General features: G+C 44.1%; 1 protein-coding gene across 5 annotated transcripts in view; it reads left to right on the top strand.

Moving 5' to 3' along the window:
• kat6b (lysine acetyltransferase 6B) overlaps positions 1–14998 on the top strand; it is a 112435-nt gene that overhangs the window by 50854 nt on the left and 46583 nt on the right. For 3 of the 5 annotated variants that reach the window (XM_008114279.3, XM_003223118.4, XM_062977444.1), the window contains 3 exons: positions 7932–8863; positions 9833–9954; positions 14718–14833. In XM_008114279.3, the coding sequence (XP_008112486.2) occupies positions 7932–8863; positions 9833–9954; positions 14718–14833 (1170 nt within the window). The remainder of the gene's footprint in view (positions 1–7931; positions 8864–9832; positions 9955–14717; positions 14834–14998) is intronic. The other 2 variants (XM_008114282.3, XM_062977443.1) reach the window with 2 other exon arrangements.

The raw sequence follows: 14998 nt of genomic DNA, 5'->3' as shown, positions 1-14998 counted from the left end.
AAACAAAAGCCGAGGAACAAAAGATACAAAAGAATGCAACTAATTGGCAGCAGATTCCTCTCTGCTGCCAACACTGTGCTTAGAGGAACTTGCGTCGCTCCCACACACACAGCAGACAGGATTTCCAACACGAACAGATCAGCCAAGGATTGTAGCAGAAGAGTAGACCCAGTTCCTTTCCGTGGTTCAAAGCCAGAAGCAGACGTTTGTAGTTTCCAAGTCCAGAAGGGGGAAGACAAGCCGTGGTCAGTTCAATCCGAGTTTTCAAAGCAGGAGATGGCGTCCGTCAAGAAGACGACGGAAGGTCAAGCTAATAAGAGTAAGCACAGGTTTGCACAAACAAATGCCCACACAATTCCTCCCGCCGTCTGACCCTGAATTCCAAAACCACTTACGTCTCAGCACAGGAAAACACACCAGTCTTCAGGAAAACGTCCCACACAGATCCCAAGCGTTTGTCCAGATTACCTTGCCCAACGCAATTTGCAATTGCTCCCAAGCCCCATTTTATGCCAGTTACAAATCCTCATCACTGTCAGCTGTCCTCCTTAACCCGGGCGTTTCCTCATCACTTTCCTCATCAGAACTGGAACACCTCTGACTACGCCCCACAGCATCTCCAGCTGTGGATCCCGTCCCATCCCTCCAGCTAAGCCATGGGTCTAATCCTGAAGGTCCCCATTCATCTTCTATCCCATCATGACCAGTGGCACCCAATTCCTCCCTTACCCGAGTCCAATCCATCTCATCCTCCTCCGAGGTAACCAGCCCCTCTTCCATTCTCTCCGTAAACCCCTCAAAAGACTCTTCGTCAGACGGTGCTGCAAAAATGTCTCGCAGTCTTTTTCTTTCTCGCTCCTCGAGAGTATCTGACTCTCGAGGAGTCTTACGCCCACGTCTGTCAGTAACAGAGCCATGAGGCTCAATCATAACACTATCCCCTCTCACAAAGGCCTCCTCCCCCGATGGCGGAGAAGTGGCAGTAATACCCTCCGCTATAGCACCACGACGACTAGAGGTATCTAGTTTCAACAGCGAACGATGGAAGACTGGATGGACCTTTAAACTAGACGGTAAACGCAAACGAAACGCAACGGAAGAAATCTTTTTAACGATAGGAAAGGGACCCAAATACCGAGGCGCAAACTTCCCCCCAGCCTGTTTAATATGTTTGGAAGATAACCACACCAAATCCCCTTCTTCCAACTCCTCCCCTGCCTGCCTGTGGCGGTCAGCCTGAGTCTTTTGCGTTGCCTTAGCTTCCAACAGTAAGCGACGGGCAACATCATGCAATGCAGCCATTTCCGAAGAGCGGTACACAGGGTCCGAAGAGACCACATTGGTCGACGGCGCCACACCTCCCCGTGGGTGAAAACCATAAGTTAGCTCAAATGGCGTATGCTGACTAGACGCGTGCACCGCATTGTTGTAAGCGAACTCCGCCACCGGTAACCACTTCACCCAAGCCGTGGGTTGATCCAAGCAAAAACAACGCAAGTACTGCTCTAAGAGCCCATTAACCCGTTCAGACTGTCCATCCGTTTGTGGATGAAAAGCTGAAGAAACGTTTAACTTAGTCCCTAAGCACTCATGGAAGTGTTTCCAAAAGCGTGACACAAATTGCGGAGCCCTATCTGAAATAATCACCTCGGGTGCTCCGTGCAAACGATAGATGTGCTTAGTAAATAGTAAGGCCAACGTAGGGGCCGCCGGAATGGTTGAACAAGGAATAAAATGAGCCAGTTTGCTAAATAAATCCACCACCACCCAAATACAAGTATAACCCCCAGACTTAGGTAAATCCGAAATAAAATCCATGGAAATGATTTGCCATGGCCTCTCTGGAACAGGTAGAGACGACAACAACCCTCTAGGGCGCCCAACAGGCGTCTTACTCTGCTGGCAAACAGCGCAGCTGTCACAAAAGCGCAAAATGTCTTGCCGCATCTTTGGCCACCAGTAGCTCCTGGTGATAAGCTGTACGGTCTTGAACCTGCCAAAGTGCCCAGCCATGGGTTCGTCATGGTGGGCTCTAATCACCTCCAACCTGAGGGCCCCCACTGGTACGTAGACCTGCCCCCTGCGTACCAATACTCCGTCTTGATCTTGTAGATGCGGCAGTATTGTACGGTTACCTGCTGATAGCAACATCAGTTGTTCCTGAGTCCACACATCATCCCTCTGAGCCTCAAGGATCTGGTCATGTAACCCGAGCTCATTATCTACAACACATAGAGAGGCAGTAGGCAAGATGGTCTGACATACTACCTGCTCATTGGTCTTAAACTCCGGCTTGCGGGATAAAGCATCGGCCCGCAAGTTTGCCTTCCCCTCCACGAACTGCACCTTGAAGTTAAACCTGGAGAAAAACAAAGCCCATCGGATTTGACGCTGGTTTAACTTCTTTGCTGTTTGCAAGTGCTCTAAGTTCTTGTGATCAGATCTGACCACGATCTGGTGCCGTGCCCCTTCAAGCCAGTGCCGCCACACCTCAAACGCCACCTTAATCGCCAACAACTCCTTCTCCCATATGGTATAATTCTGCTCGAAGGGTGTTAGTTGCCGCGAGTAAAATCCACAGGGACGCAAGGTCCCTGAGGAATCCTTCTGAGACAATACAGCCCCCAACGCGTAGCTAGAAGCGTCCGCTTCTACCACGAACGGTTTGTCAACATCAGGATGTGTTAGTATGTTATCCGATTGAAAACTAGACTTAAGTTGTAGAAACGCATCGTGAGCTTCCCGCCCCCACACAAATGGCTGTTTCTTACGCAGGAGCTGCGTCAAAGGTACCGTGAGCTTTGCAAAGTTCGGAATAAACTCCCGGTAGTAGTTAGCGAAACCTAAGAACCTTTGTACATCCTTCTTAGTCTTAAGCTCCTGCCATGAGTTGACGGCGTCAACCTTATGTGGGTCCATTTTAAGTTCCCTACCTGACACTACATGACCTAGGAACTCCACTTCAGGCACATGAAAGACGCACTTGGAAGCCTTGGCGAAAAGCCCATTAGCCCGCAGACGGTGCAGAACCTGCTTGACATGTTGACGATGTTCTTTCTCGTCCTTAGAAAAAATCAAGATATCATCCAAATAAATCACTAAAAATTGGTCAATTAGGTCCCTGAACACATCGTTCATGAACCTCTGGAAGACCGCAGGAGCATTGCAAAGTCCGAAAGGCATGACTCGGAACTCGTGGCATCCGAAACACGTGTTAAATGCCGTCTTCCATTCATCCCCTTCCCGTATACGGATTAAGTTATATGCCCCCCGCAGGTCAAGCTTGGTAAAGACCTTAGCCCCTTGCACCCTTGATAATAGTTCCGAGATTAAAGGTAGCGGGTACCTATCCCGAATGGTGTATTTGTTTAGGATCCGATAGTCGCAGACCAGCCTAAGTTCCCCAGTCTTTTTGGCTACAAAAAATACTGGTGCCGCAGTTGGTGAACTAGATGGGCGAATAAACCCCTTGGCTAAATTTTCATCTAGAAACTCCCGCAAAGCTTGCCTTTCCGGTACAGTCAAGGCATACAGCCTTCCTGCTGGCAATTTCGCACCTTCTGCTAACTTGATGGCGCAATCATATGGCCTGTGCGGTGGTAATTTGTCCGCTTCTCTTTTACAAAACACATCAGAGAACTCCCCATACTCAGCAGGCACTCCCTCCATATCAGATTGAGTAACATTCAGAATGCAACAGTCCTGCCTCTTTAAGGTTACTTTACGAGTCGCCCAATCTACTTGTGGATTTACTACAGCTAGCCAATCCATCCCCAGGATCACGTCATATCTAGGCAAGCTCGTAATATCCCACACAAACGTTCCCGTTACTCCCTGCACCTCCCACATTACTGCTGAGGTTTCATGGTTAACCACCCCAGTCTCCAGCAGTCTCCCATCTGCTCCTTCCACCCACACGTCGCATGCTTTGCGCACTCTAGGAATGCCATGCTTCCTAGCAAACTCAATATCTACATAAGAGACCGTAGCCCCTGAGTCCAGCAGTGCCAAAGTAGAAACAAGTTCCCTTCCCCCAACAGATAATGTAATGGGTATGAAAACATGCTTCCTCCCCTCAGTTGACTGCTTGAGGAGCCCTAGTGCGTTGGACTCACGTCGCACTAGGGCTGGCCTTTTCCCGAAAGCTGGGAAGGTTTCACCCTACAGTTTTTGGCAAAATGCCCCGCATTCCCACAGTACAAACACAAACCCAGCTGCCTCCTACGGCTCTTTTCCTCTGTAGACAGCTTTTTAAGGACCCCAAGCTCCATAGGCTCTTCCCCCATCACCACAGGTGCCCTGGTAATATGCATGGGTGGCGCACACATTGCTTTCGAGTGTCTACGAGCCTCGAACCTTGCGTCTAAACGCAGCACCTTAGCTACTAAGGCATCCCAATTTTCAGCCGGCTCCAAGCGTGCTAATTCATCCTGGAGCATATCACTTAACCCGGCAGTAAATAAAAGCATGAATGCATTTTCCCCCCAATCCAGCTGGTGGCGATACAAGTTAAACTTATTTAAGTAATCCAAAACAGTCCCCTTTCCCTGTTTCAACCGATACAGAGCCCACCCAGCATTCTCCGTGCGGAGAGGATCCCCAAAAGTGTCAATTAATAACTTTTTGAAATTATCCAAATTGTCTTTGACTGGGTCATTTCCCAAAATTAAATTAGTGGCCCATTGTCCTGCGGGACCGGTCAACAAACTCAAAATAAATGCCACCTTGCTAGTGTCTGTAGGAAAAGCATGAGCACTGAGCTGGGAAAAATAAAGCTCCACTCGTGCCAAAAAGGTTAGCAACTTGCACCTGGTCTCGTCAAAGCGTTCAGGAGTCAAAACATGTCCTTTCACAGCATGAGCAGCTTGGCTAACGGTAAAAGCCGTTTGTAATTGGTCAAATTTGGCTCTTAACTCCTCCATCGTCTTCCTGACGGATTTATTGCTGCAATAAACTTTTTTTGGCGTTGGGCAATCTGTCAAGGACAGAACGCCACAAGGTTCAAGATAACAGAGTTTATTTAATTACAGAACTCAAAAATGCCCGTAAAACACAAGGGCCAGGCAATTTTAGCCTTTAGGAGCAAAAAAGGGACAAGGAAAAAACGTACAAAAGATAAACCGGATTAAACCGAAGTTTAATCCGGGTAAAAACAAACTGCTTGCTTCAGCCTGGGGGTAAACAAAACAAAAGCCGAGGAACAAAAGATACAAAAGAATGCAACTAATTGGCAGCAGATTCCTCTCTGCTGCCAACACTGTGCTTAGAGGAACTTGCGTCGCTCCCACACACACAGCAGACAGGATTTCCAACACGAACAGATCAGCCAAGGATTGTAGCAGAAGAGTAGACCCAGTTCCTTTCCGTGGTTCAAAGCCAGAAGCAGACGTTTGTAGTTTCCAAGTCCAGAAGGGGGAAGACAAGCCGTGGTCAGTTCAATCCGAGTTTTCAAAGCAGGAGATGGCGTCCGTCAAGAAGACGACGGAAGGTCAAGCTAATAAGAGTAAGCACAGGTTTGCACAAACAAATGCCCACACAATTCCTCCCGCCGTCTGACCCTGAATTCCAAAACCACTTACGTCTCAGCACAGGAAAACACACCAGTCTTCAGGAAAGCGTCCCACACAGATCCCAAGCGTTTGTCCAGATTACCTTGCCCAACGCAATTTGCAATTGCTCCCAAGCCCCATTTTATGCCAGTTACAAATCCTCATCACTGTCAGCTGTCCTCCTTAACCCGGGCGTTTCCTCATCACTTTCCTCATCAGAACTGGAACACCTCTGACTACGCCCCACAGCATCTCCAGCTGTGGATCCCGTCCCATCCCTCCAGCTAAGCCATGGGTCTAATCCTGAAGGTCCCCATTCATCTTCTATCCCATCATAACCAGTGGCACCCAATTCCTCCCTTACCCGAGTCCAATCCATCTCATCCTCCTCCGAGGTAACCAGCCCCTCTTCCATTCTCTCCGTAAACCCCTCAAAAGACTCTTCGTCAGACGGTGCTGCAAAAATGTCTCGCAGTCTTTTTCTTTCTCGCTCCTCGAGAGTATCTGACTCTCGAGGAGTCTTACGCCCACGTCTGTCAGTAACAGAGCCATGAGGCTCAATCATAACATTTAACTTCATCGTTGTTATTAACGATCTGCCATGCATAGATATATTGGAATGGGACATAGACCAAATATAAAACTGAGTGATCACTGGAGCTTTGCAATCCAGATGGTTGCTTCAGCCTGTTCTATTTTTTGCCTCTTGGTATTATAGTAGACAGCCTCACAACCCATCCTCCAGGAGATCAATGCCCAGTTTGTCAAAGATATCATCAAGAGCAAGCATCCTCAAACTCTGACTCAAGGACAAGCATCCTCAAACTCCGACTCTCTGGCTAGGGCTTCTGGGCCAGAGTTTGAGGATGCCTGATCAAGACAGCTTGCTCTGTTGACCTTGTCTAAGCACACTCATGCAAGCCCATTGCCATGATAATCATGAATGTATCCCACACAGATTGAGGGAATCATTGCTGCCATGATGGAGTCTTCACAGATCATTGTCTAGTGAAGATTCCTATCAGTGCCCTAGTGGCACTACTCAGCTCATGCAAAGCCATCCAATGGGGTTGTTGTGTGTTTTCTGTATGACCATGTTCCAGGTATACCTCACAACCTCTGAGGATGCCTGCCATAGATGTGGGCGAAATGTCAGGAGAGAATACTTCTGGAACATGGCCATACAGCCCGAAAAACACACAACAACCCTGTGATTCCGACCATGAAAGCCTTCGACAACGCATCCAATAGGCATAGATAGCATCAGTGCACTGTGCTGTAACAACAAGAATGGCAGCATTCAGTCCCACATTTTGGCATCCTTTCCTCTCTGGCTATGGCACTAGTACATTCAACACCACATATGACTTGGCTGGAGAGAAATGCACAATGAGACAGAATGCCCTTTATTTCATCTAGTATATGTAAGAGGTGGTCATGAAACTGGATATCTTATTTCCCAAGGTGATTTCTCAATTTTATTTGACACAGGACATTATTTTGCTGCCGTTTACTCCCAATCCTTCCTCAGATTGAATGTATATAGTTTTCTACTAAGCTCTTTTGAAAGCTACTGTACTATTTTGTAGGTTTTTTAGGCTCTAAAAAGGAAAGTATAGAGTACCTTCCCAGGCATTTGCTAAATGTGTGGTTTGAGGAGACATCAAAGAGCCTTTCCACTTTTAAGCATTTCTGTGAGGTTTTCCATTGAACAGCTTTGCAGGGCTGTGCCTTCCATGTTTATACAGGATTACCAATGGGATACTATAACATAGTCTTATGCGGCTTTTCGCTGAGTGCTTTACACAGGCTCCATCTACACTGGCCATTTAATACAGTTTCAAGATAGTATTGAAGAAAGTGGTTTCATTGGGCAGATGATTTCACAGGAAATCCTGGAACCGTTTTGCAGCCCAGAAGATGATTGCACAAACCACAGAATACTGATGCTAGCTTAGAACTGCATTAAATGCTCATTGTAAGTGGGGTCACAACCTTCTTCTGACCATAGGTGAGTTTCTTGTTAAGTCTTCAAAAATAAATAAGACAATTCTAGTGTATCATCTCAGAGAGCAACAACACCTGTCTTTTTTTCTAACATTTTTCTAGAGAATGGAGGCAATAGTCATTTTTTTCTGCTGCAACACAAAAACCAAAGTGTGTTACAGTATCTTATTTAAGACTAATGGGTTAGGTCTGTGTATTCCACAAAGGTTTATTTAAAATAAAAAGTACCACTTTTATTGTTTTTATCTTTCTTTGCAGTGTGCTGGATAATCACAGGTTGCTTAACTTTTAAGCTTAGTAGCATGCTGTTTCAGCGCCACATGTTATTTTTTTTTAATACTGACTTTAATTTTCTTCTCTGAATTTTTTTGCTAGGTCTGTAACCAGCGATGAAGGATCCATGAATGCATTCACAGGAAGGGGGTCACCTGGTAGGGGTCAAAAGACTAAAGTCTGTACCACACCTTCATCTGGTCATGCTGCATCTGTGAAGGAATCAAGCAGCAGATTGGCTGTTACAGACCCCACCTGGCCTGGTGCCACCACCACCAAAATCACCAATACCACCTCCACCTACATATCTGCATCTACACTTAACGTTAACAAGAAAACCAAAGGGCTTATTGATGGCCTTACTAAGTTTTTTACACCATCACCCGATGGTCGCAGATCACGAGGTGAAATAATAGACTTTTCAAAGCATTATCGTCCAAGGAAAATGGCCTCTCAGAAACAAACATGTACTTCTCATGTGTTGGCTACAGGTACCACACAAAAGCTAAAACCTTCTTCACTCCCACCCCCAAACCCCATCTCTGGTCAGAGCCCCAGTTCACAAAAATCCAGCACTTCAATCTCTTCCAATTCTCCCCAAAGCTCCTCCAGTCAATCAAGTGCACCCTCCTTTAGCAGCCTTCCCAGTAACACTCAGCTAAAGGGACTCTTTGATGGACTTTCTCATATTTATGCCACTCAGGGACAGTCACGAAAAAAGGGACACCCAAGTTATGCACCGCCCAAGCGTCTGCATCGTAAAGCACCGTTCTCTTCCACATCCAAGTCTAATACAGCTTTCTGTGGAAAGAAAGAGATTAGAAGTAGGTTTATTTCTCATTCCTCCACCTCTGGATGGGGTATGCCTAGAGGACTTGCTTTTAAAGCAATTGCTCACTTCAAGCAATCAACTTTCCTTAAAAAACGCATGATTCTAGGCAGATTAAAGTATAAAGTGACCCCTCAGATGGGGACCCCCTCACCAGGGAAGGGGAACTTGGCAGACGGAAGGATTAAACCTGATCAGGATGATGGTAAGCAACAGGTCAAAGCGCCAACCAAACCTGCGTCCCGTCCAAATCCAGATTCTTATTTTGTCACATAGGTCTCGGCTATTTCTCTTGTTCTTACTTCACTCTCATACAAAAGCAGTGAACGTTGACCCTGTAACTAATGCTGATTAAATCTTCAAAGTGTTTTTCCAACTAATACTACTGTACCACCTTGTTGTTTGTCAGTTGTTTGCGTATGTAGCAGCACTAGCATCTCCATCCCATGTCTTCATAACATTGCTTATGCCTATTGTAGTAGCATATTGTTAGCCACTCCATTCTCTCCCTTGCCGTTTCTCTAGTTGCAGTCCTGTTGGCATTTGTTAGGATGACAATTTCAGATCTCTATTTCCCTGTCTTCTATTGCTTTACCATCCTGTTAGACAACTGGATGTGTACTATTATGAAATCGTTCTTTTGTAGTTTTAATATCTTTTAAAGTTTCTCCTGTTCTTAAGCTCAGTCTATTCTTTTCAGTTTAAATTTGTGTTGTTTAAGAAAAGTGTTGTACCAAAAGCTTTTTCTTATTTTATTTGTGTGTGTGTTTAAATAGAGGTTGCATTGGAAATTGTGGTAGAATTGTGAAATCCATGCTGCTGTGTCAGTTATTTGATACAGTCTTGTATTTAAATTTTCATTATATTTATTTTATTCAATAGGAATAGAACATGAAAGCTTTATTAGAATGAGAAATCAAATACCACAAACTATTTAAAATAAATATACAGATGTTTTCACTATCAAGTTGTTACAGTCTTGAAAAAGGCTGGCAATCTCATGGGGAGAGCAGGGTTTCAGAATTACAGAATCATTCATATATATATATATATATATATATATATATATATATATATATATATATATATAGACTGGGAACCTAATTCTGATAGCATAAGGGCACTTACCACCATCATGTTTGTGAAAGAATTCTCTGCTGGTTTTAACCAACAGGTACAGAAATCAAAATAAGCATCAAACAAGAAAATGCAGATCTGTTTCTGGTGGGAAGCAAGGACTTTGTCACAGAAGAGGATTTGGAAATTTATAAGCAGGCCCAGGAACTTGCCATGGAGGTATGCTTCACAGGTGCCAATTAGGGTTTCCAAATTAATAGTAAAAATGGTAATTAAAACTATTTTATGTGAGGCTTAAATCATGGTGGCCTCTATATTTGTATTATGCTTTCCCATTTGCTTTATTTAGTAAAGATATAATACAATAATTTTATTCTGGATGAAACTTCTGCATTTCCATGTGACAAATCAGAAGTGATAAAGCTAAATTAGCAAGCGACTGGCAAAGTGATTTGGGGGAAAGGATATGATGTAAATAAAGTTAACAGCAACTATAGCTTCGTATATCCTCAGACATCAGACAGGCCAGAAATGATGGTGAGCCACAGATTTTCTTACTGTACTTCTTTGGCTTATCTAGCACCTAGAGGTCTGTGTTCTTGAATGTTCTGTTCCCATGCTGTATTCTTCAGTGACACCCACTCAAGTTCAGTGATTATCACCAGCCATCTTATTTAAATAGAATTATCCTGTATGATATAAGCCCTAATTTATATGCTTTCCCATTTTTATAAAGCAGAATCTATCAGAGAAATCTTCAGATACAGTAGTTAATCTTAGGAGTACAGTCAAATACAAATTTATTTGTTAACTTAAATTCTTGAATATTTTGAATGATGCCAAAAATGATAAATAAGTATTAAGGGAAAAAAATTATGGTTTGATGAACTAGAAATTATGAACAAGTCTTAGCTACTTGTAAAAATAGTAAAATAATGTATGGATCCAATAATCTTATGAGCTAGCTTTACAGCTAGATATATCGTATTTACCAGTTACATATAAGTATATTTTGTCTGTATCGCAAGCAAAACACAACAAAAAAACCCATTCCCATCATGCTCCCAGTGGTAGGGCAGTTGTGAATAACTTATTACTCTGCAAATAAATTTCTTCATTGTGGTCTTTGTGAATCACACAATTGAGTAATCTGTGCAGTGCAGAGCACTGTTCAGAACCTTCTAGAATCACTAGGCAGAAATGTTTTAGCAGTAACCCCACCCACCATCCTTAGGCTATATAAGACCCAGTTGCCGCTGAAACCCCTAAATTCCTTGTTAGTTCTTTGGACATTTCATAAAAGCAAAACGGTTTTGAATGGTGTCAGTACCATCCATATTGCCCCTGCTCCGACACGGTGATTGTTTCATGGCATTGGACTTAAAAGATGCAAACTTCCATGTTGGGATACAACCCAGCTGCCAAAGATTTCTGGCCTTCTGCGTCGGAAGCCACACAGACTGGTTCCGTGTCCTGTTATTTGGGCTTTCAACCACTCTGAGGGTATTCACAAAAGTGATGGCAGAGGTAGCAGCTTACTTCAGAACCAACAATGTCACGTATACTCCTGCCTCGACAACTGGCTCCTAGTCTCTCAGTTTTTGATATGCCTCAAGGAGAATATTTACTTCACACTTCACCTTCTGAGAGAACCCGATCTCATGGTAAATCTGGAGAAATCCAATTTGATGCTGACCCGCTCCACCTGGTTCATTGGGTCTAACTTTGACTCCCTCCTCGACAGGACAGATTCCTCAACATGCGCAAAGCGATCATGCATTGTTGCTTCAAGAGAGTCCAGGCCAAAGACATTCAGATTGCTCTCACCATCACTGTGGTCACACCCTTCATGTGTCTCCACATGCACCTGCTTCAGCAGTGGTTGCTTCGCACTTTCTATCCTCTTTGAGATCCTCACAGCAAGCACCTTTTGATCTTGAGTCAGGTTCAACACTCCCTCAGTTGGTGGATCATTAGAAAAAATGTATGCATTGCTATGCCGTTTTAGTCTCCAAAACTGGAGACCTCTATTACAACGAATTCTTCAGTGCTGGTTTGGGGGCCCAATGCCGAGGTCTGTCCATCAATCAACCTTGGTCAGCTCTGGCAACTACCTTGAATTGCTGGACATGAAATATTTTGAAACGCGCATAAGCATCCCCACAGTACAAATCTTGATGGACAACACTACCACCATATTTTATGTGAACAAACAAGGTGGAACTCTATCCCATCCTTTGCTTCAACTGATATTGGAACTCTGGGAGTGCTGCATTTCTTCCCAATTGCCATTTACCTTCCTGTGGAGGATAACCTGCAGCCATATGCCGTGAGCAGGACCCTATCTACATGCCATGAGTGGCAAATGCATCGACCTTCTCTCTCCACACATTTGACACTTGGGGCTACCCAGACATCAGACATCTGTTGCCACAACCACCAATGCCCAATGCTGGTGGATTTGCTCCACGGCCCCTCTTAACTTGTCATTGGAGTGTCTGTGGGATGCCTTTTTTTGGAGTGGAAACATTATTTCTTCCTGGCATTTCCGCCAATATTGCTGATCCCAAGGGTTTTGGAGAAATTCCAAACTGACTCTGCTCAGTGCATCCTGATCACTCCTTGGTGGCTGAGATGAAATTGATTCAGCCAACTAATTCTGATGTCTCAATGGAGATCTCACCGTTTTCCTCCTCACGCAGATCTCCTTTCAATGTCGGGCGGTCAGATCCATCATCCCGATATGGAAGCCCTACACCTAACAGCATAGAGGATCGGTTTCTAGCAACTTTGAACCTGACTACCGCATGTTGGAGGCTTGTCACAAGCCTAAAACCAAAAATTATATGGGAGGAAGTGGAGTTGCTTTGTTGTCTTTCTCCCCATCAGACCACCAATGCTGGTGACCCTTGTTGAGAAGGCCCTTTCCTTATTTTCTGTTAAAATTTATTTCACCCATACCTGTCTGTTCAACCTGATGGGGTCATTCTCAGGCCTGATATTACCTTTTTGCCAGAGGTGGTATATTGGATGAGGACTTTGTTTTACCTACCCTGTTTCCAAACCCAACCTCTCGACTGCAAAGGAGGCTTCACTTGCTCAATGTCAAGCATGCTTTATAGTTTTACCTGGACAGGACTCATGATTCCTCAAATTGTCATAGGCTTTTCCTTGCTTATATTAAGGACAGACTGGGGTACCAATATTTCCCCAAAGACTATCGAAATGGATAGTGGCCACCATCAAACTATGTTGCAAGCTCACTGGGAAACAACTACCAAACTGTGCTAAAGCACATGGGACTAGGGCAGCTTCTGCTTCTGCTACTTTTCTAAAAGGGATCCCACTATAAGCCATTTGTAAGGTGGCTACATGGAGTACTCCATTCACTTTTGTGTCACATTTGTTCCCTGAAAGATAGTTCTTTGGGCTGCTGTTTTATTATCATGTGTTTCGTGACCCCCCCCCCCCTCACTTCTTTGAGGCAGTTTTCAAGATATTTTACATGTTTATTTTCTATGCACCATTTCACTGGGCAGATTTTCTAAATGTATTGAATGGTTATCCTGATTGTACAAGTTTATCTTATCTGAATGTATGGTTATGCTTTGTGTGATATTCATTGAAAGTTTTTGTGTAATACTTTATACCAATGGCTGGAAAGAGTCAGATGACATTTTTCAAAATTTTACTTACAAAAGCATATTCATGTATATCTTTTGATGATACATTGAACTCAGATCTTGGTGGCTGTACATTGGTGGCGTTATGTGGTACAGTTTATGTTCTTTCATTGGACTGTTTAGATAGGTCTTGTTATAGGTAAATCATTCCTGGTGAATAAACCTTGTTGATTTTGTACCAAAGGGGATGGTCTGTTATGTATCATGACTCCTTCCTAGAAGAGCTTATGTTTGGCAGTTACTCTATTGTGTGATTCACAGAGACTACCAAGAAGAATAGGTTGTTTACCTGTTACTGTATTTCTTCAAGTGGTTATCTGTGAATTCACACAATCATGCCCATCCTCCCCACACAGGGGTCATATCATCACAGATCTTGATAATGGGCTGCAGCTGTGGCGTAGGAACTGAGGGGTTTTGGCGGCAACTGGGCCTTATATAGCCTCAGAATGGTGGTCAGTGTTACAGGATTTTTCTGAGGCAGCGCTGATGGAAACGCTCCAGGAGTTGAGTGGGAAGACAGGTGGACAAATGCCAGCGTGCTGGAAGAAGCAAAGACCACCAGCATTGAAGCGATGCTTCTATGCCATCAACTCCACTGGACTGGCTACATTGTCCGAATGCCCGATCACCGTCTTCCAAAGCAGTTACTCTACTACCAACTCAAGAACGGAAAATGGAATGTTGGTAGGCAGGAAAAGAGATTTAAAGATGGGCTTAAAGCCAACCTTAAAAACTGTGGCATAGACACTGAGAACTGGGAAGCCCTGGCCCTTGAGCGCTCTAATTGTGACCAGCAGTGCTGCTGAGTTCAAAGAGGCACGAATGGAGGGCTTAAGGGAGAAACATGCCAAGAGGAAGGCTCATCAAGCCAACCCTGACGGGGACCGCCTTCCACCTGGAAACTGATGTCCTCACTGCAGGAGAACATGCAGCTCAAGAATAGGTCTCTTCAGCCATCTAAGGACACACCCCAAGACACCAGAAATGGAGGACCACCATCCTCGGCCTACAGGGGATCGGCTAAGTAAGTAAGTAAGTAAGTAAGGTCAGTGTTACCTTCAAAACTTTTCTGCCTAGTGAGACTAGAAGGTTTTGAACAGTTCTCTTCATCTATGTGGATTACCCAATTGTGTGAATTCACAGATGACCACTCAAAGAAATACAGTTACAGGTAAGCAACCTGTCAATATGACAATATTAGATGTAGTACAATTTTTAGACTTCAGAAAAATTGTCTCAAAGTTGAAAAAAGTTAAATTAAACACTCACAAACTTTTGAAAAATTGTGATTAATAGAAAATCGGTTGTAAAATTGGTGGAGAAACAAATGGACGGTACCCTTCAGTCATAGAATTTGGGAAGTATGAAATCCAGACTTGGTACTCCTCGCCTTATCCGCAAGAATATGCAAGGTAAGGGGACACAGTCTATTTTTTAAAATGGGGGTTGATGACTGCCCTGCTGTTGTGTGCTGGAAGGAACAAAGAGAAAAATGTTTGTAGTACAACTAGTTATACCTTGGGTAGCATATTTCAGCAGCCAACTACAGAAACCTATTTGAAGGAATTTTTTTAATG

The sequence above is a fragment of the Anolis carolinensis genome, chromosome 3 (genome assembly GCF_035594765.1).
Source record: "Anolis carolinensis isolate JA03-04 chromosome 3, rAnoCar3.1.pri, whole genome shotgun sequence".
NCBI classification, from domain to species: domain Eukaryota; kingdom Metazoa; phylum Chordata; class Lepidosauria; order Squamata; family Dactyloidae; genus Anolis; species Anolis carolinensis.
The sequence above is the reverse complement of the archived record's forward strand: the minus strand, read 5'-3'. Positions and strand labels throughout refer to the sequence as shown.